This window comes from Silurus aristotelis, assembly GCF_946808225.1.
Source record: "Silurus aristotelis genome assembly, chromosome: 19".
Classification (NCBI taxonomy): Eukaryota; Metazoa; Chordata; class Actinopteri; order Siluriformes; family Siluridae; genus Silurus; species Silurus aristotelis.
The window spans coordinates 15,835,395-15,858,149 of NC_139592.1; the positions used below are offsets into that span (position 1 = coordinate 15,835,395).

At 39.8% G+C, this 22,755-nt stretch overlaps 1 protein-coding gene across 12 annotated transcripts in view; it reads left to right on the plus strand.

The window, feature by feature from the left end:
• Window positions 1-9,458: 9,458 nt before the first annotated feature.
• The window catches only part of spo11 (SPO11 initiator of meiotic double stranded breaks), a 175,046-nt gene continuing 161,749 nt past the window's right edge, over window positions 9,459-22,755 (plus strand). For 11 of the 12 annotated variants that reach the window (XM_083521234.1, XM_083521232.1, XM_083521235.1 and 8 more), the window contains exons 1-2: window positions 9,459-10,610; window positions 10,724-10,837. In XM_083521234.1, the coding sequence (XP_083377360.1) occupies window positions 10,510-10,610; window positions 10,724-10,837 (215 nt within the window). In that variant the 5' untranslated portion in view covers window positions 9,459-10,509. The remainder of the gene's footprint in view (window positions 10,611-10,723; window positions 10,838-22,755) is intronic. The other variant, XM_083521228.1, reaches the window with a different exon arrangement.

Here is a 22,755-nt window from a genome sequence, read left to right on the forward strand (position 1 = left end):
TTGCTTGTTGGTATCTGTGGCTACTTCCAGTGGTAGAGAGGGAGAGAAGATTTTAGTGAGTCTGAGAGATATAGTGAGAACTGTAGGTAAGACAAGTAGGATAATAAACAAATACCAAGTAATGATCTGAGATTTAAACAAGTAATGGAAAGATCTGGGCCTCTAAACACTGTTTGTTCAAAAATATCATCACCTAGATTTAACTAAGTAAATAGATGAGAACCTTCTATTGAATAATTAATGAACTATTGAAATCATGAAAGATTAGAGTGTGTGACTTTTTTGTTCAGGCAGTGTATGTCAGTCCCATTTTAACATTAGATTAGATACAACTTTGTTATTGTGCAGAATACATGTACAGATACAATAAGAGACAGTTAAATGAGATACATTTAATCAGAAATGCAAACAGCAACATAAATATAGATACATATAAGATATAAGCTTACACTTATGAACATAGTATATTTCGTTGTATAAAATTGCAGGTAATGTGCAGAGAAATTAGGTTAAAAAAAGTTGACCCCATTGACCAACATGGGTGAGGGTACCTTCTGAGCTTTGTAGGCCTTGGTAAAATTGGTGTGAACATTATTAAGAATGCTAGCTCCTCTATGGGAATTCATAGGGTAAAAAAGGTCTTCATGTGGTGCATCTTGTGGTTCTTGTTGTGCGACAAGGCACCAGGTTTTGTTTACGTAGATGTTATCACCCCCACATTTGCCCTTTACACATTTGCCTTCAGCTGCAAAATACTTTTAATCCCTAGCAGTTAGCATCTGCTCTGAAGATGTTGCGACCCTCTAGTATAATCGCGTTGGTTTAAGTAAAGCTGGTAAGCATATTTCTGCGAAAACCATAACCCTGCAAACAAAAAATTTTTATGAGTATTATAGAGCCATGTTTTGTCATATTACCCAGAGACTGTATGTTGCCAAGGAAGATGCTTGGTAGCTGTTGAGCAGGTTGAACTTTATCTTAGCATGCAGGCCGCCCTGCTTACACTGTCTTTGTTAATGCTCGCAACAACAGGCACTTCTTGTCTGGCCGAATCACTTGCAGCCGAGGACTTGAGTATCTCTAGTGGTAGCAGATAAAAGTTAAATGCCATATTCACTGCAATGTTTGTACAGCACTGTTTGATGTCCAATCTGGAGAGATACTTGGTCAATAATTCAATATGCATTTGAGATTATGGAGAGACAAAGTTCAGTAAAGTCAGTTCATGCCAGTTCTGTAACATTAAGTCTACACAAAATATTAATAAATAAACAACACAGACATTTCAAGAGCAAAACCTTGTCCCCTTTCCTTTCTGTGCTCTACTCATAAACAATGGGTATTTTTTTACTGGTGAAGGTACTATATTATTTTTAGCATTTGGGGTCTGAGCTGTTTTTAACTTTGAAAGGGGTGATCTCGGATTTCAGATCATTATGGAGATTTTGTTTAATTTTAATACTTGTAGGTTTAATAAATATGCATGTACATGTAATATGCTTATTAAATCACAACGGCACATTCGCGCACCAAGGCACAGAAGGGCACACTGGCCATTTCAATGTTTATCACTAGAGCTGCAAAATCTGCTACTTACAATTACAATTCTGCATGTAAGAAACACTAAGCCTTATTCATGAAACATATACTGTAAACATTCTGTAATACTGTAAATGTTCCACACATACTGTGTTCCATGTTCCACAGTGTTTAACTACTGTGCAGTGTTTATGAAGTAAACATTTGTAGCAATAATAATAATAACAAGAAAAACAAACATGAATAAATCACATTAATATCAATCTCTATTTAGTTACCTAATTAATTAATTAGCCAATCAATCAGTGGTTGCCTGCAGCTGCGAAAGAAGGAGGGTGGTTGTTGGGCTAAGCAATTCGACCCATAAGAAAACTGCTACGGAAACGGCAAGTAAGCCATTGCCGCCCAATGCTCCTCATGACGTGGGAGGACTAAAAAATAAATTTACTAATGTGTAACATCCCCTCCAGGCCTGCTCACCATGCACAAGTACATGACTTAATGAACTTGTAATTTTTATCTACAAACATTGTTAAATTTACCTTTCCCCTGTAATGCCCACGTTTCCCCTAAAGATGTCGCACTTCAGCTCCATTGACGTTGTCAGTTTCTGACAAACACCTCGGATCTATCCTGAGAATTGCCAAACAAAACTTACTCCAGACTTTGATGAACTGGCAAAATAAGGCGTTCTACAACACTGTTCCTACTGAAACTGAACTTGAGTTTTTCTGCTGTGTTTATTGATGCACTGGCAAAAAAAAAAAAAAAAAGAAATTGTTGATCTTCTGGCACTTGATGAAACTGAATTTGCCAAATCTCAAATGTAATATATACATATATATATATATATATATATATATATATATATATATATACATACATACATATATTCATTCATTCATTTTCTCCCGCTTATCCGTAATCCGGGTCGCGGGGGCAGCAGTCTAAGCAGGCCCCCGCCTTCGACTGCTGCCCAATCCTCACAGCACCGTCCCTTGCGGTCCCTCCTGCAGGTGGTGAGCCCACGGGAAGGCGGCCTCACGTCACTCCGACGTCACGGACCTTGGTATTTCCCTCGTAAGGGACCCCCGGAGCATAGAGGGTTAAGGCCCTTGCTCAAGGGCCCAAGAGTGCCAGCTTGGCGATACCGGGGCTTGAACCCTAGACCTTCCAATCGGCAACCCAGCGCCTTAACCGCTGGAGCCACCACTCCCCCTTATATATATATATTTATTATTTTTTTTTGCAGGACATGCAGATATACACTAGAACAAATTTCCCAGGTATGTCTGTCAGCATGTCATCAAGGTTAAACACTGGAGCCAGGAGGCACTAGAGAGCCCATGTGTCATGACAAAATATTTATAGCACCTCATGAAATGATGATTTTTTTTTCTAACTCACAGAAATGAAGTAATTAAACTGGTACCCGGATAAAGTCTGCTTTTAAGAAAGGATTTGAGTACGGAAAACTGGACTGTTTGATTGCCTTTATTCGTCGTGCTTTTTAGGGTGTTTGACTTTTATACGTTTCGTCCTATTTGTGGTATTGTAATATCGTGTTGTTTTTGTTAAATGTCACATACAGCTTTATCACTGTTAAGTGGAATGTAATAAAAATAACTGTTTGCCATGACTTCTTCCCTACACTTAAAATCCTGCACTAACTGTGCCCCGACTGAATGCGCGCCGATCGGAGACACGGCGGAAGAAGAAATAGTTCCCGTTCACGTCAAGTAAATAAAAAAATCTCTTCAAAAACTACGTGAATTAAACCATTAAAATTTGAGAAATGGCAGTTTACCACACAAGTACATAATTGAACGTATAGATACTAAATCATCTCCTTATTACTTCTGAACATCTGAACTTAAAAAGCACCACTAGGCCATAAGATGAACTAGGAAAAAGTGGCTAGAAAGTGATTTTCGTTCCCACGTCTGGGCACTACTTTTTAAATGCATTTTTGCATAGACAACACCCTTTTGGACTTTATGTTAAAAGTTCTCCACAAAAAAATCCTGCAGTTTTTTGTCACGATCCATAAATGTGTATACCGTAATTTCCGGACTATTAAGCGCACCCATATATAAGCCGCACCTACTGAATTTTACAAATATTTTTATTTTTAACATAAATAAGCCGCACCTGTCTATAAGCCATCTACACTAATGTACTTTACACAGGCTTTAACGAAAGACACGTTACACACGGTGTAATGGGTGAAATATGTTGCGCTTCCTTTAGGAGCATAGTGGTATTTTGGAAATAGCATGCTGCATGCTGCACTGCATTTTTCCGGTATTACTGCGTGTGTGTAAGACTGAGGATTATGTCCTTATTATTTTCTGATGCTCATTTCTAAGTTTCTTTGACTAACCCGTAACGCTGTTGCCAAGAAAAATAACAAAGCACGAGTTTTGGAAACCTGTCTGTGCTTATATGATTTCTGTTGCAACTGGAGTTAGTGAGCTATCCCATGACCCAGACTCAACGCACTACAACGGCTTGTATCTAAACAGTTACCGACCAGGTAAGTCATTGTTCACTGTCTTCCTCCTTCCTTTTACAACTATTTCTCTCAGGAGTTTATCTTTTGGCATTGTCTTGTGTTTAAAAAAAACAAAGTTTTTTTCCTCCCGAAGCCGTGCAGCTCAGAACACAGGTGAGATGCGTTTTTTTTTCGTTTTCGTTCGGAAATTTAATTGGTCTAATGTTATGTCGCTCAGTTTTTTGGCTTGAAGTTTGTGAAACCGGGAAAAACCCAGGAAAAATTCATTAATTAGCTGCTCCGTTGTTTAAGCCGCGGGGTTCAAAACGTGGGAAAAAAGTACCGGTCTATATTCCGAAAAATACGGTAATTGTGAATTAAAAAAAACGAAAATCTTATGCTGCTGGCTTTGCTTATAACTTTATTTATTTTAATTTTAGCAACATAAAATCTCTCTCAAATTGACCTTTATACATGTACCTAAACATATGAGAAAGATATTGGTGCATTTAACACTCAAGTGTGAATGTAGACCATAAAATATGGCAAATTTGTAGGAAATATGCTTTAACTTCATGGATCGGCACCAAGCAAAATTAAACATACACATTGCAATTTTAGCAAAACTGTGATGTATTAAACATCAAATTTTTCAGTAGGCACTGTGTAATCACAGAAACATAAACAAGCAGCACACTTTGTCCCGAGTTTTCTGAAATCACTCAAAATGCGACCCCCTCCATTAATTATGAATAATGGCAAAAATGAACAATTCCACAACAGATTCATTACAACTAAAAATAAGCTTAAGATAATGCACAGCACATTTACTGATAAATATCATCATCAGAGCCATCATCCCATTTAGCTCTTTCCACCGTTTCCTTTGAAACATTGGCACAATTTTGGCACTGACAGAAATCAGTACATACAGGAACATCTTCCAGTCGCACATTTGCCTTGCTTGCAACTGCAGTGGACTACCTGCAAAACACTTTCAAGTGCAGGATTTCTAATCATCCAGGTCACTGTTAACTCCCCATCCTCGAGGTGCCATCCATTGCCAATGGGTGAAGGGGCACATATTATACCTTTCAGAGAATTTCTCATTATAGCTGCTTGGTAGTTTGCCCTTTTGCAGTGTTGGTGCAGGACATCACTTGTCGGGGGCATGGATAGTTCTGGCAAAGCCAACGATGCCATGCAGAATGCTTTGTATCTAGCATCATTCACATTTTTGGGAGATGACTGGCCATAGAGGTAGCACACATATTTGCAAAGTATGTCAAAGGTAGACTGGTCCAGGTTAAAAATTTTACCCAGATTTGTAAATGCATTCAGGTATTTCTCTTTCTCACAAGCAACCTTTCTTTTGCCTTTGCCATAAAAGGTACTTGTAGAGTCACAACCTGAAAAGGTATGGATCCCAATAAGTGCCAAACACACACTGGTGCCAAGAGCTGATGACACCTTAGCCAAATCAATGATCCTTGTTTTGTTGCCAACCCCTGTGAAACCTACATGGTAAATCTGGCTGCAGACTTAAAGCAATCACTGTCATATCAGTATCAGGACTCTTGATGACTACAGTTTGATGTTCATTGGCAGCATGTTGTGCATGTAAAAACAACCTGGTGTCACATTCCTCATCATCACATGTCAGATCTTCAACAGCACTGAGAGTTTGTATACGGTGCATTACAGTCACACAGTGACACAGGTCTCCATGTGCAATGTACAAGCATAAGTCCTTGCCCACAGTGGTAAGATCAGCATCTCGCCATACAAAATAGAGGAATTCTGCCAGTGCCTCTTTGTTTGTTCCATCTGATAGAAACCTTTTCCAGCGTGTTGGTGTCTTCTGATCACATTCATAACTTTTCATCAGTTGTGTACCACCAAGTCAAGTCAAGTCAAGTCAAAAGGCTTTTATTGTCATTTTTACTATACACAGTGGTACACAGTAAAAACGAAACAACGTTCCTCCGGAACCCTGGTGCTACACTAAACAACAAAACAACAACAGCATAGAGCTACAACACAAACATAAAGTGCATCGAGTGCAACCTGGTGCAAACAGTGCAAACAAAAAACAGTACAGACAGACAACACAAGACAAGACAAAAGACAAAAAGCCAAGTATAACGCCAACTAGTAAACCTGCTGTATACTTGATTATACAGTACTGTGTAAGGAGAAATGTAAAAACTATACCCAGGGGAGAATACAAACAGAACAGAACAATGTAGTGCAAAAAAAAAAAAAAAAAAAAAAAAAAAACAGCAGCAAGGAGGTGCAAGACAGCATGTAAAAATTCTACTGAATACAAAAGGTGCAAAGACAGCATGTAAACATTATACTGTAATACAAGGTGCGAGTATAAATAATAATAAATAGATAAGTGGTGGTGGAGTGGATCGAGATGAGTGATGATTGTGTTTAGTCCAGGTTGTACAGTTCAGTAACACACATTTGAGTGAGTGTGTGTGAGTGAGTGAGTGTGTGCGAGTTTCTGTTTTAGTTCTGTGTGTTGAGAAGCCTGATGGCTTGTGGAAAGAAACTGTTGCACAATCTTGTTGTTGCGGCCCGAATGCTTCGGAACCGTTTTCCTGATGGTAGGAGTGTAAAAAGTGTGTGTGATCGTCCACAATGCTGTGTGCTTTGCGGATGCAGCGTGTAGTGTAAATGTCCATGATAGAGGGGAGAGAGATTCTGATGATCTTCTCAGCTGTCCTCACTATCCACTGTAGGGTCTTGCGATCCGAGACGGTGCAATTCCCAAACCAGGCAGTGATGCAGCTGCTCAGGATGCTCTCAATGGTCCCTCTGTAGAACATGGTCAGGATGGGGGGAGGGAGGTGGGCTTTCCTCAGCCTTCTCAGGAAGTAGAGACGCTGCTGGGCTTTCTTGGTGATGGAGCTGGTGTTAAGTGACCAGGTGAGGTTGTCTGCCAGATGAACACCAAGGAATTTGGTGCTCTTGACGATCTCCACAGAGGATCCATCAATAATCAGTGGAAATTGGTCGCTCTGTGCTCGCCTAAAGTCCACAACCATCTCTTTCGTTTTGTCCACGTTCAGAGACAGGTTGTTTGCTTCACACCAGGCAGTTAACCGTTGCACCTCTTCTCTATATGCTGACTCGTCGTTGTTGCTGATTAGACCCACCACGGTCGTGTCATCAGCGAACTTGATGATATGATTTGAGCTGTGCGTTGGTGCACAGTCGTGAGTCAGCAGAGTGAACAGCAGTGGGCTGAGCACACAGTCCTGAGGGGCTCCAGTGCTCAGTGTGGTGGTGCTGGAGATGCTGTTCCCGATCCGGACTGACTGAGGTCTCCCAGTCAGGAAGTCCAGGATCCAGTTGCAGAGAGAGGTGTTCAGGCCCAGAAGGTTCAACTTCTCGATCAGGTGCTGAGGAATGATTGTGTTGAATGCTGAGCTGAAATCAATGAACAGCATTCGTACATATGAGTCCTTGTTATCCAGGTGGGTGAGGGCCAGATGGAGGGTTGTGGAGATGGCATCGTCCGTGGAACAGTTTGGACGATACGCAAACTGCATGGGGTCCGGGGAGGGTGGAAGCTGTGTCTTGATGTGCCTCATGACGAGCCTCTCGAAGCACTTCATCACGATGGGAGTGAGCGCAACGGGACGATAGTCATTGAGGCAGGAGACAGTCGATTTCTTTGACACAGGAACAATGGTCGTTGTCTTGAGGCACGTGGGAACAACGTTGCTGCTCAGGGAGAGGTTGAAGATGTCAGTGAAGACATCTGCTAGTTGTTCTGCACATTCCCTGAGCACTCTGCCAGGAATGTTGTCAGGTCCAGCAGACTTCCGTGGGTTAACTCTGCATAAAGTTTTCCTCACTTCAGCTGTGGTTAGACAGAGGACCTGGTCAGTGGGAGGAGGGATGGTTTCTTTGCCACCACGTTGTTCTGTACCTCAAACCGGGCATAGAAGTCGTTCAGCGCATCTGGGAGGGAGGCATCACGGTCACAAGCAGGTGATGTGGTCTTGTAATTCGTGATCGCCTGGATGCCCGCCACATGCGCCGAGTGTCTCCACTGTCCTGGAAGTGGTTGTGGATTTTCTTCGCGTGTGCGCGCTTCGCCTCTCTGGTGGCACGAGACAGTTTGGCCCTTGCTATTTTTAAGGTGGTCTTATCCCCTGATCTGAAGGCAGAGTCTCTTTGCTTCAACAGCGCACGCATATTTGCAGTCATCCACGGCTTCTGGTTGGAGCGTGTAGTGATGGTCTTGGAGATGGTCACTTAATCAACGCACTTGCTGATGTAGCAGGTCACTGATGATGTGTACTCCAAGTTGATGGAATCGCCGTTGGTTGCAGCCTCTCTAAACATGTCCCAGTCAGTGCACTCAAAACAGTCCTGAAGAGCAGAAGTAGCTCCTTCTGGCCAGGTTTTCACCTGTTTCAGAACCGGTTTAGAGCGTCTGATGAGCGGTCTGTATGCTGGAATTAACATAACAGAGCTGCGTTTCTGTCGGCTCGAAACACGGTTAGCCCATCTAGCTGGATGGCGGCTTCCGGAACTCTGCTCTACGTGAACGTTCTAGATTTTTAATACTCATTTCCGGATACTGGTCAATCACAAAGTCTATCTGTGTACAGTTGTGCTTCAAAGCAAGCTTGACTGTGTACTGCAGTATGGTGTGGGCGAGCTCTCCAAAGGTACTTGGTATGGAACGAAGGGTTTGAATGACTGCCATACCATCAAAGAGAATAGCGCCATCTGAGGTCACTGTTCTACTGAGGTCCCCGTAACTTTTGCAGTAAACTTCGTCAAGAACCTGGTGTACTGTCTCTAACAGGACTTGTGGTATCGCACCTCCAGAGAGACGCAGTCTTTGTCTTGAATATGCACAAGAATGCTAGTGTCTTTCTTCATCTCGGTAGCTTTCAGCAACTGGCCTGTAAATAAATATAATATTTGACACAATACAAAACGAGATTGTAAATAAAAAATATTATACAAAAACGGTTAACCGTTAAACAATTTTGAGTATTTTGGTTGTAGCAGTATGCAAAACAATAAATAATTTATAAACATTACATAAATTATGTAATTGTAATTTAAATTTAGCCATGGTATCCAGCATATAGCATAAAACTTTAAAGTTACAACCTGTGTGTGTGTGTGTACCCACCTGCACACAACGTTTCTGCCTGTAAAAGATGGTCCTTCTGTCGTTTGCCTGCCACCGTAATGTACTTGTCTTTTTTTTTTTTTTTTTTACAAATTATGCACAAGGCAGGAAGCACAGGACCTGCACAAGCTACTAGCAGGCCCCACATGGACCTAATTTTTTTTTAGAACATTTAGTTGTTGAGGTATTACTACTGGATGACACAGACTGGTCTTTGTGAGCGTCTTGAATTCAGGATGCTGTATGACGTGACGTGACGTGTCTTGAATTTCAGGATGCTGTATGACGTGACGTGTCTTGAATTTCAGAATGCTGTATGACGTGTCTTGAATTTCAGGATGCTGTATGACGTGTCTTGAATTTCAGGATGCTGTATGACGTGTCTTGAATTTCAGGATGCTGTATGACGTGTCTTGAATTTCAGGATGCTGTATGACGTGTCTTGAATTTCAGGATGCTGTATGACGTGTCTTGAATTTCAGGATGCTGTATGACGTGCCTTGAAGACCAGTCTGTGTCATCGAGTAGTAGTAGCTCAACAACTAATTGTCCTAAAAAGAAACTTGGGTCCATGACGGGCCTGCCAGTAGCTTGTAGCAAGTGGAATTAAACCCAGCGTCTTCGGGAACATTTTCAAATTTAATTATCTAGACAATGTTTGTATGTTTCTGCTATTCTCTGATTTTCACCATGCAAACCAAGCCACCGTTTGACGCTATTTATGTACGTATCCCATCGTGTGTGTGTAAAATCCTTCGTTTCTTCCTTCTTTATGGACGCGAGATGCATATAGCATTGTTTCTAATCTTTTTTACGGAGTTTAGAATGAGGTCTGACCGTAATTTCCTCTTCTTCGCTACTCGATGTTGATAACAAGGGCGCAGACATCTTGGATTCATCGTTCCAAAAGCGGCCACCTTATTGGTTGTGCTTCCTACACGTGACGTTAAGCCGAATCACTCATGATCAAAATATAATTACGCGATGAAGGAACTATTGCCGACTTTAAACACTAATAAAAAATAAACTGCAGGATTATACTATACAAATATACTTTGATTTTCTCGCTCAAAACCAAAAGCTCTTTTTATTGGAATTAAAATAATTTAGTGCCCCATATATGGGAACGGGATGAAACGAAAAACGGCTTCACCTTACGGCCTACACCTGGTCCAAATATTTGCGCTGAAAATGATCTAGTGTTTGGTGTTAGCTCTCGCCGTCCAGATATTTTAAAGTCTGGTCCAAGGGAACATTTGAGAAGTTGCTGTATTCGATAAAATTTTTATTCTTGTCTATAAGAGACATGCATAAACAGTTTTCCGACGTGGACACAGTACGAGCTGAGCTGTTGCAAAATCTCGTAGATGATGGGGAAACCGTAACTAACCTCGGTAGTATCACAAGGTAATGTTTTGAACATAAGTTAATAGAATGTCTGTTGTCCAGTGATGTTCACATTATTGTTGTGTATGTTGTGTATACATTTTATAAACAATTATTTTATTCACCATGTTCAGGCTAGAAGTTGTTTCACGAATAGAAGAGGTTACCAAAAAGATAATTAGCAGTTTATCGATGGAAGAGGCACCGGTCTTGACCTTAAAAAGTCGTTATCGGTGGTCCAACGTGAGGTAAGGCTAAACCCTCAGTGTGTGCAACATAATATAAAGAAGGGGGAAAACTATCTATCTATCTATCTATCTATCTATCTATCTATCTATCTATCTATCTATCTATCTATCTATCTATCTATCTATCTATCTAAACACTTTTCTTCTTTACATTATCTGATAATAGCAAGTCCATTTAGTCTTTCTAGATTCTTTGTGGAGCACAGGTAATTTTTTACAAGCTTCAGTTGTAAGAAAATCCTCTTGGTAGCTGCTGCAATTCTATGTAACTGCTATGTGTATGCTATTCTATGTGCAATCCAGAGATTTGTATACTAATCTCAGATTTCTTTACCAGAAGCATATATCCTGCAGTTATTGAGGTTATTGATTATTAACAATATATTAAGGATTTCTTCTGCCTTTTTCCATTCCTGAGACCTCTACATGTACTTCCTTGCCAAGGGCTTTCTCAAAGTCTTCAGTGTTTGCTCACTTTACTTCTTAACATAGTTGCAACATCATTAAAATTCAAGAGGATACCAAAAGGTTCCTGACATTTTCTATGGTCTGAAATCTCTAGTCAATGTAATGAAGTGCTACATACACATCTGTGTTAAAAAGTCTTCCGCCTCCAGGTTTCATAGTGCATCAGTCAGAGGCTCATCAGCGGAGATGAAGAGAACTGCTCTCTGGTGTTATGTAGTCTTTTCTATTTGAAAACAGTCTCTGCTCATTTCCTTCAGAGAGATACTTTGCAGTTGCTTGTACTGCAAAAATGCAAGAGACATTTACTGTGCGAGTGCAGTTTTAGTGGAAGTAATCAAGTTTGAAGCAACATCCAGTTGCATAGAGGATTACTTAAGCAGCTCATTGACCTGGTTGACAAGTGTCAGAATTTCACACCATACAATAGAACGAATAAAAAAATAAGACCCCAATTCTTTAGCAAGTGCTTGGGTCTCCACTTTAGAAACAGATTCAGACCAACTCTGCCGTACAAGTGCTTCTTTGATTTGGGTAACCTGAAATCTAACAGCCTGAACACTTTGTAATCTGCTCTCCCACCTTGTGTTTCTCAATGACTTAAGGGGCCCACGTATATAAATATTCCATCCCTGAGTGGATCCTGAAAAAAGCTAAATAGTTTCTGCAGGTGTCAAAATATTTCATTCGAATTGTTTTGCCCCTCATGGGACAAACAGGGTTCTTAGGGTCTTTTTAAGCAGCCTGGCTTGTACAACTTGCCACCTGCCCTTCATGTTAGAGCCACAGCCTATGATTGACTTAAAAAATCCTTAGAGTCAATCTGAAGGTTCTTCAACCTTGGATCACAGTTGACAGATTTTTGCCAGTTGTCTCTTCCCAAGTAGTGTGTGTGTATACCTCCATCTCTGATTTTAGCCAGTTGCTCCTGTATGACTGGATCAAACTTTGCCAATAGCTCCACTTCCTGAAGGAAATGACCATTATCAGATACATAGAGTTTGTCTGTGGAACCTAAATCCAAGATTCCTCTCTGCAAGAGCCTGTATAATTGCTAACAGCCTTGAAGATTTCATCACCTCTGTCTTTCCTTCTCCGAAAGGGTCATCTGTTGCTGATCTCTGATTTGACCAGTTTTAAACAGAAACTCTTTTATATGCTTATATGCTCAGAACTGTTCTCATGGCTGTGCAGGATAGTGTGAATGTTCTTTAAGTCTTTAATCCTTCTTTAATTAGCTACAGTCTCCTCATGCATTCAGGGACCTACATTTAAATGGTAACACTTTAGGTTACTGACGGGCACTGCCTCCAAACCCGAGGCCCTAGGCAGTTGCCTACTATGCCAATAGAGAGCACAGGCCCTGTACTCAGTGAAGCAACCACTAAGAATCATTAAAAGAGCTCTAAAAAAGAGAATTATAGGAGACTATTCTAAGGCACGTACAGTAAATTTAGCTACTTATCTTTGGTTTTTAGGCAAGCATAGGTTCTCTAAGAGAATTTTTCAGATATGAGCTAATGATATATGCTTTTGACATTTTGACTATTATTCTGACTACTAAATTAGTAAAGGCAGTGTCTGATGCATTAATATGCACCGGCCTTATCCTAATGCGATGTGGCAATGTAGCTCAGTGCAAGTTGTCGTCGATTGAACTACTTAATGTCTAAGTGGTGCTCCAGAAAACATTGTGGGCTTTATAGATAATTGGAGCAATTTTGTTGCCAAGTTATTGAGGTACAATATCCATCCCACTTGGGAAGGTGCCACTCTCTGAGCTTGCAGTATAGCATATGCTCTCAGAACAGGACTGAGACTGTATCTGTTCCCTAAGTGAAACCAACATTTAGAAATTCTTAAGTTTGTTTAAGTAACTTAACATTAAATTAGATAAGATTGAATGTAAAGCCAACACAATTTTTATAAGAATAGGATTGTATAATATTAAATCCCAAAATCTGTTATTAAATTAAACTATTACTGAACAGGAGTTGAATTTACTGTGTTTAACTGAAACATGTATTTAACCAAACAAATATTTAACATTAAATTAATTTAGTCATCCTTGATATAGTTATATGCAACAACCCATATAATTTCCAGAGGAGGTGGTGTCACATTTAGAATAATAATAATAATAATCAAAACATCACATTAAAACTAATCATAAATGTAACACTTTTGAAGTTCTTTAAACCAAATGAACACGTGTAGCTCCCATAAATAAGTTTACTCAGTCAGTTAGATTATTATTTATAGTCTCCCAGGCCCTATTCTTATTTCATTGCAGAATTTACAGATTTAATTTAAAACCTAGATACTTCTTTAGACAAATAATTAATTGTCAGTGACTACAGTTTTTCCTCAGTAGAGCAATTTTTGAATCATTCATTATATTTACAAACCAGTAAGTGTATTTCTTAAAGCAATTAGTACAAACACATTGGATTACCTGCAAACGCCTGCACTTTTCTCAATATTTTTAGTTCACCTCTCAAACGTAAGTATTTGTGTCAATGATCAAATCATTGCCATCAGAATGACAAGTCCTTTTGTCATTCTTTACAAACAAGATAGTCAAACTGTTTATTCATGTTGTCAGTAAACTATGGTTTGGAATACAATAATTGAAAATGCACAAGGCTGAATTTCTTCTGTATGGCATAAGTCAAGTCAAGTCAAGAGGCTTTTATTGTCATTTCTACTATACACAGTGGTACACAGTACACAGTAAAAACGAGACAACGTTCCTCCAGAACCCTGGTGCTACACTAAACAATAACATAAAGCTACAACACAAGCTACATAAAGTGTACAGTACAAACAGTACAGACAGACAACACAAGACAAGACACAAAACCAAGATAGCGCCGACCAGTAAACCTACTGTATACTTGGTTATACAGTACTGTGAACTGTAAAAACTATACATACAAAACTATTATATAGTGAATATAAGAACACAATGTAGTGCAAAAATACAGCAGCAGTCAAGATGTGCAGACGACAGCATGTAAACAGTGTAGTATAAATAACAAAGCCGAAGGTGCAAAAAAGCATGTAAACAATATAGTAGTCGAAGGTGCAAAAGACGGCATGTAAACAGTAATACAGTGAAAGGTGCAAAAAAACAGCAGTTAAACAGTGTAGTACAGTCAAATATAAATAATAATAAATAGATGATGGTGGAATGGATTGAGATGATTGTGTGTTAAGTGTTAAGTCCAGGTTGTACAGTTTGATACACATTTGTGTGTGTGTGTGTGTGTGTGTGTGTGTGTGTGTGTGTGTGTGTGTGTGTGTGTGTGAGATCCCTTCAGTTCTGTGTTTTAAGTAGCCTGATGGCTTGTGGGGAAAAAACTGTTGCACAGTCTTGATGTGGCGGCCCGAATGCTTCGGAACCGTTTTCCTGATAGCAGGAGTGTGAAAAGTGTGTGTGACGGGTGTGTGTGGTCATCCACAATGCTGTTTGCTTTGCGGATGTAGCGTGTGGTGTAAATGTGCATAATATTAGGGGAGAGAGACTACGATGATCTTCTCAGCTGTCCTCACTATCCTCTGTAGGGTCTTGCGGTCCGAGACGGTGCAGTTCCCAAACAGGCAGTGATGCAGCTGCTCAAGATGCTCTCAATGGTCCCTCTGTAGAACATGGTCAGGATGGGGGGAGGGAGATGGGCTTTCCTCAGCCTTCTCAGGAAGTAGAGATGCTGCTGGGATTTCTTGGTGATGGAGCTGGGGTGTTGAGTGACCAGGTGAGGTTGTCTGCCAGATAAACACCAAGGAATTTGGTGCTCTTGCTCTTGATTTTAACTATGTCTTCAGCTTTTGTTCAGACAGAAGCCATCCTCAACCACGTATACTGTATGAAGTATGCTACAACTTGAAATATACCATATAAGATATAAAATACATGCAATTTTATTTTACAAGATGCTGTTATTAAAGGTCCAAATATTGCATACTTTTTTCCTACAACCATAGCAAATGTATACATGTAAATAAGTTAATGTATGCACATAGATGTTTAACCTGTACATAGCAGCATCATATTTGTCCAATTAAATATATACAGCTAGATTGAAAAAGAATGATAAGAACTTAAAGCCCAGGAGGCTGACGGTCGGCCGCCAGGAAATGTCGGGTGGGTTTTTGAGCTTCGGTTGGCTTTAGTTTTTTTACACACCGTTGGCTTTGGTCAGACAGCGTCAGCTGTTTTTTGGCTGATTCTTTGTGTTAAACAGCAGCAGAACTTGTCAGTGAGAAAGAGAACTCCGATTAGCTATTTAGCTTAGTGAATTAGCACATGAGAAAAAAAAATGAAACATGCTTGTCATTATAGTGCTTGTCTTTGCAACTTAACAGACATGATTGCAAAAAGCTACAGGAATATGTTAGTAGTGATGGAGGCAGGTGTAAAGGCTGTTAACTTTATATATTCACAGTTTTAGCTTTTCCGGTTTGCCTGTTTGTATGCAAATCACATTACTGCCACCTGCTGGTATGGGAGTGTTATGTTTATGGCTGCAACAACTAATCGATAATGAAATTAGTTGTCATCGAATGGCTGGGTTGATCAAGTTACGGGGTTTGCGTGACTGTAAGATAACACAGCCACTTGAAAATGGCAGACAGTACCGGGTCAACCGGCTGCAGGATAAAGTGTGCGTCCCAAGTCATCCATGCTTGGTAGAATTATATATTAAATGTAAGCCATTAAAACATTTTTATAATAAATGCAACAAAGAAAACTGTACCTTGCAATCTGTGAAAAATATAATCGTCTGATTAATCAATTATCAAAATAAACGTTAGTTGCAGCCTTAGTTGTGTTGTGCAAGCGCAGAACATACTGTACATGTGTGGTATGGTGTATTAGTCTAATATAATAATCTGCCTAATTTGCAGCTCAATCGGCCGATGCCAATTAAATAAAAAAAGCCAAAAATCAGCCCAATTGATCGGCCTGCCTTTATTTCATACCTGTTATGAAGACACTGTTGATCTTCCAATATTTGGCTGTTCCCTCCGACCCACCTTGGACATGATTGACAACCTGGTCCACAATAGTGGCTCTAATTTCACCTGAAATGTGTCTTCAGCTTCCTCTATTTTGCCTCATTAACACTTCCAGCATGCCTCCTTATCCTTATTCCTGACATTTAACTATATTCATTTACTAATTGTTCACCTATTTTACTGTTATACAACTGTGTTTTGCTCTGTCCGTTTGCTCTGTATATGCTTACCAATTTAAGAGAATTAGTTGATCATTGGTTGATCTGATGCTATACACGCCCTTCATTAGTGAAATAAAATATTCATCTGCACAATTTATCATTTCAAGACACATTTAAAAAAAAAAAAAAAGTTTAATAGAAATGTGAAAAAGATAAGCTTGACAACTGGTTTCACCATTGTGCATTTAATGACTTATGCCTATGACCTCATGCAATGAACAATGCAAATGAACAGCGATTATGCAATTAACTCATGCCTAGATATTAAGACTATATTATATATAAGACTATTCAGGTGAGAGCAAGTATAATATATTTAGATTAACATGACAAACAATTAATAATGTAGAAAACAGCAGACAGTTGTACACAATCAAGTAAATGAATATACCGTATGTATTGAGAATTGAATTTCTGATTTGAGTAATGCTCCCAAGCAAATTTATTTTGATAATCAGCAGCAGTTGTGTTAATTCTAGATTTAGTAGTAATAAATTAGAATGTAATAGGACCCACTCATAGTGGTGGACAATTTCTTGATTTAATACTAACAGTTGGATTAAATACAAAAAAATATAGTCATGATTCTATAGTTATTGCAGTTCATCTCCTAAAAAATATAGTAAATTTTACGTTCCCACAGTCCGTGTTAAGCGTACATTCATGTCAGCTACTGCGCCAAGTTTTATCAATAATTCGGCAATGATTAAATCACTGCTTGACCCCATAAAGCTTGATTAGGCTACAGAATTTTGTAGGATTCCACATCACTATAGATAAATGTAGCTCACTTAAAAAAAAAAATTATGAGAAGAAAACTAGCACCCTAGTATAACCATCACAGTCACACCTTAAAACAGGCCACGTGGAAATTTGAATATACAGTATCTGACAAAAAGTTCTTAGGGACAATACTATAGAAATGAAACTTGTTGCAACATCACTGGGCAACACTGCTAACCTGATTTAGCACTTAAACACCACAAAGTCATGTAAGCCAAATAGCACTAGACAGGGATAACTGACAAAAAATGTTTGAAAGCATAACTCCATATGAACGTATTTCAAAACAGCACATGTAAATAACTCCAGCAGTAACGTGAAAGATATGATGCTGCTCAGTACGGTGTGATAAGATTATACTCTGGATAAGTGGTACAGCATGCCCTTCGGCCTATATTTTAGCCAGGTTTTCATCCTGGAGCTACACAAGAAATGTGAATGGAGTTTTTCGCTGCTACACATAATGTGGTCAAGTGTACAACGGATTTTTAAAGAGATCCAGGCACATATTTGTTAATAATTTTTCTGCATTTCATGTGTTATGTTACTGGCTGGAGATCAGTAATCTATATTTTTTATTTATTTAAAGACTGTCACAGACAGTTAAAGAAGTTCACAGACTGTTTAAAAAGTGCAATCCACATGCTTACATATGTTTATTACAGTGATTTTGAATTACCTACATAGTGTGTGGGAAAGGCACAGAATTGTTTTGAGATTTCTGCAATCTACACTCTGGTTTGTGTGATTTGTTACTGACTTCCACATTAATGTTTACACCAGGCTTATTTGTCAGTGCTTTATATTATAATTATTATTACATTCTCACAAGGCTCAACAACAAATTGACATGACAGTTTAACAAATTATTTAATATACTTCTATAGTTTTAATTGTAGTTATTAAATAAAAGTCATTCATATCAGTTTATGCATACCTAATTTCATTGTAACATTGTCAGGCTGGATTCAGGTAGACGGAACCCGAAGTAACACGAGGTTTAATGGTCTTGGTATAGAATAGTCAGGCCCGTGACCACGCAGAGGAAGCGGAAGTAACTCAATCATGTTTTATTTAACTTTCAGCACACAAACACAGGATTGGGAGCGTTACGAACAGTAATGCGGGTATAGGCCGTAAAGCGAGTAGGATCCGTGACGCGGGGATAGTTCTGATAAGGAGTGGAATCCTTAGAGTCGAAACCAGGAGAAGGAACCAGCGGGGAACCGGTACCGAGTGACAGGTTTTGCCGATTAGCGGCTAAGGAGCGGCTAAGAGAAAGCCGCGGAGGGGGTGTGGCAGGAGGATCCCTGACAAGAAAGCAGCTGTACCGGGAAACGGCTATAATCCGTAAAACAGGCAAAGGCCATAGAACGGGCAGAGTTCTAAAAAGGTTAGTTCACGAGTGCTCTCCAGAGTGAACTGTAGAACGGACGATGTGTGCCAGAAAGTGAGGGCATGATTGGAACCAGGTGCAGGTAGTTACTACGTGGGAGAGGTGCTGGAGCGTGCTGTGTGTTGAGGGAAGGTGTGGCCGGTGGTTCCCTGACACATATAGGCCTGGCCTACAGAAAATAAACTTATGTTTAATCTATCTAATATTGTTTTTCTCATATTATTACTAGTATACTATAAAATCATATTATTGCTTGTCTTGTTTGAATAATACTGAACAAAAAAAGCTTAAAAATAATTGCATATTAAATTGCAATCGCAATTAGATTATTAGCCCTAGTCTGAATACTTATGTGCATGTGATATTTAAGGTTTTTTTTTCTTATAAATTTAAATGTATTTCAATAATTTTAGTATTTATTATTATTATGTAAACATTTTAGCCAAAAAATGCACAGCAGGTAGGTTATTCCAAACATTTGGACAACTAACTCAAGATCTTCTGTGGATGGAAGATTACTGACTTGATTATTTTGAGATCAGAACTCTATGGTGGCCATAACTATTACTTTCAAGACTTTTATTTTTCTCTGTGCTAAAGAAAGTTGTCATTGACTTTATGTCTATGGTCATTATACTGCTGCAGAATACATTTGGGGCCTATCAGACCCCTCCCAGATGGTATTGCATTATGAATAAGTATCTGCCTGTATTTCTTAGCATTGAGGACACCATTATCCCGAACTAATCTCCAACTCAATTTGCAAAAATGCAGTATTGTCCAGCCATCTGGTGAACAGGTTGCCTCCTGCTGCAGCCAAATATTTCAGATTTTGACTCATCAGTCTGGAGCAATTGCTGCCATTTTTTTGCACCCCAGTTCCAATGTTTTCATGCATAGTTGAGCCGCTTAGCATTGTTTCCATGTTGGAGGTGTGTCTTTTTGGCCACATTTCTTCCATTAAGACCAACTCTGGCCATACTTTCTTCAGACACTAGATGGGTCCCACTGGTTTCTGCTGGTTCTTTGCTGATTGCACTGCTGTACATCTTCTGATGCTAAATTATGCACATTGTTTCTTTAATCCACTACATTAAGTTTCCTTGGCTGACCAATGCATCTATTGTGCTAAAAATTCTGTTTTTTGGGGCTTTCCCAAAATAGCTTAAATAGAACAGCTTGAAACCTCAGTTTAATTTGAAATCTTTGCCTGGGAGAGACCTTGCTGATGCAGTATGTTTTGTTTTATCATTTGTCTTATTCCTTGAATCTTGTTGCTATGCTTAATCTTGCCAAGGTTTATGACCTGTGACATGAAACTGACTTCCACAGCCTCACCTTGGAGAGCTTGTCTGTTCCTCACACAGTTTTAAGCCCCTTTCACAGCTTCTTCTGTTTCAGTGACTGTGTTTTAATCTACATATGCTGTTTAAACAGGCTAATGACTGGGATGTGAATGTGACCTAAACTCATCCACCTTCACCACCTCTTATCCCTGCAACTGCAACCACTCCATTGCTTTCCCTCTTTCACAGACGTGTACTTTGTCTTACTCCTACTGACTTTTATTCCTCTTCTCTCTAGCGTGTACCTCCACCTCTCCAGGCTCTTCTCAACCTGCTCCCTACTCTCACCACAAATAACAATATCATCTTCAAACATCATAGTCCATGGAGACTCCTGTCTGACCTGGTCCGTCAAGCTGTCCTTGACCACTGCAAACAGGAAAGGGCTCAGAGCCAATCCTTGATGCAGTCTAACCTCCACCTTGAACCAGTCTGTTATTCCTACTGCACACTTCACTGCTGTCAGACTGTCCTCATACATGTCCTGCACCATCTTTACACAATTTTTTTCTCCACACCTGACTTCCTCATACCATACCACAACTTCTCTCACGGCACCCTGTGGTAAGCTGTTTCTAGATCCACAAACACACAATGCAACTCTCACAATGCTTTACTTCTCCATAAACCTTTTCAAATCTGTATTGCTTTTCCTTGGCATTAAACCATACTGTTGCTGATGGTCACAGATGGTCATCTCTTCTCTCAGCCTGGCTTCCACTACTCTTTCCCATAACTTCATGATGTGACTGATCAATTTTATTCCCCTGTATTTACTGCAGGTCTGAACATATCCCTTATTCTGAAAAATCGGTACCAGCACACTCCTTCTCCATTCCTCAGGCTTCCGCTCCCCTTTAATCTCTTTCACCCAAGGCGTTGATGAGAAACTGTCCCAAGCTGCACAGAGTGGCCTCCAGTCGAACACTATCCAGAGGCAGGCCTGGACAACTGAGACTGTGTCTGAGTCCCAAACACTGATTGGAAGGCTGTTCCATAACTGTGGGGCTTTATAAGAGAAAGATCTGCCCCTGCTGTAGTTTTCATTATTTGAGGTACCAACAGTCTGCACCTTTTGATCGAAGTAGGCATGGAGGATCATACTGGTACAGACGTTTACTTAGATACTGCTGTGCAAGACCGTTAAGTGCTTTATACGCCAGTACTAGTATTTTATAATCAATGGGAGATTTGATTGGGAGCCAGTGTAGATTTAAAACAGGGGTGATGTGGTCCTATTTTCTAGATCTAGTGAGGACTCTTGCTGCTGTATTTTGAACTAACTGAAGCTTATTTATGCACTTACTCGAAACCCAGACAGTAAAGTTTACAGTAGTCTAATCTAGATGTAACAAAAAAATACCTTCCAAAATATTGTTAAACAATCTTTAAAAACTCCACTGCCATCTCTCCTAAACATCTCCATGCTTCTACTAGTATGTAATCTGGTCCAACCGGCTTTCCACTCTTTATCCTCTCAATAGCTGCTCTAACTTTCTCCTGACTAATCCAATCCACTTTCTGCTTGACCATCTATATATCATCCAACCTTTGCTCTCTCTCATTTTCCTCATTTATCAGCTGCTCAAAATACTCCCTCCATCTTCTCAACACACTCCTCATTAGTCAACACATTTCCATCTCCATCCTTTATTGCTCGAACTTGCAGCACATCCTTTCCAAGCTCGATCCCTCTGCCTGGTCAATCGGTATGAATTATTTTCTCCTTCCTTAGTGCCCAACTTCTCATACAGCTTCTCATATACTTTTTCCTTGGCTTTCGCCACATCCCTCTTCACCTGCTGCCGCATCTCCTTGTACTCCTGCCTACTTTTCTCATCACTCTGCTGATCCCAATTCTATTTTACCAACCTCTTTCTCCTTATGCTCTATTGCGCTTCCTCATTCCACCACCACGCCTTTGTCTTCCTATTTACAGAAGTTTCACTTAGTACCTTTCTAGTCTTCCCATAGCACTTTTGCAGTAGTTGCCCAATCAACCGGCCACCGAGCCACTGTCTGACCTCTTCCCTGAATCTCACACTACAGTCTTCCTCCTTCAGTTTCCACCATCTTGTTCTTCTTTCAGTCCTCACTCTCCTCCTCTTCTTCTTGAGCTCCAAAGCCATTCTACAGACCACCATCTGATGCTGTCTAGATACACTGTTCCCTGCCAACACCTTACAGTCTCCAATCTCCTTCAGGTTGCATCATTCTACATAGAACATAGTCCACCTGTGTGCACCTTCCTCCTTATACATCACCCTATGATCCACCTTCTTCTTAATGCCATTTTCCTCCTTTTAGCAAAATCTACCACCATCTGCCCTTCCACAAACCTCTCCTTAAAGCTATACCTATTATCAGCTTCTCATCCCCTCTGTTCTCTTCACCTACATGCCAATTTAAATCTGCCCCATTCACCCATCTTTCATTCCTAGGTAAACCTTCTACCACTTCATCTATCTCACTTCATAATTTTTCTTTCTCATCCATCTTACAGCCAACTTGTGGAGCATAGGCACTGATGGCATTTATTATTTATCTGGGGACTGAGGAGACAAGTTGCTCAAGTTTAGGAATAGGAATGTTGTCCCATTTTTGTCTAATACAGGCTTCTAGTTGCTTAACTGTCTTAGGTCATCTCTGTCGCATCTTCCTCTTTATGATGCGCCAAATGTTTTCTAT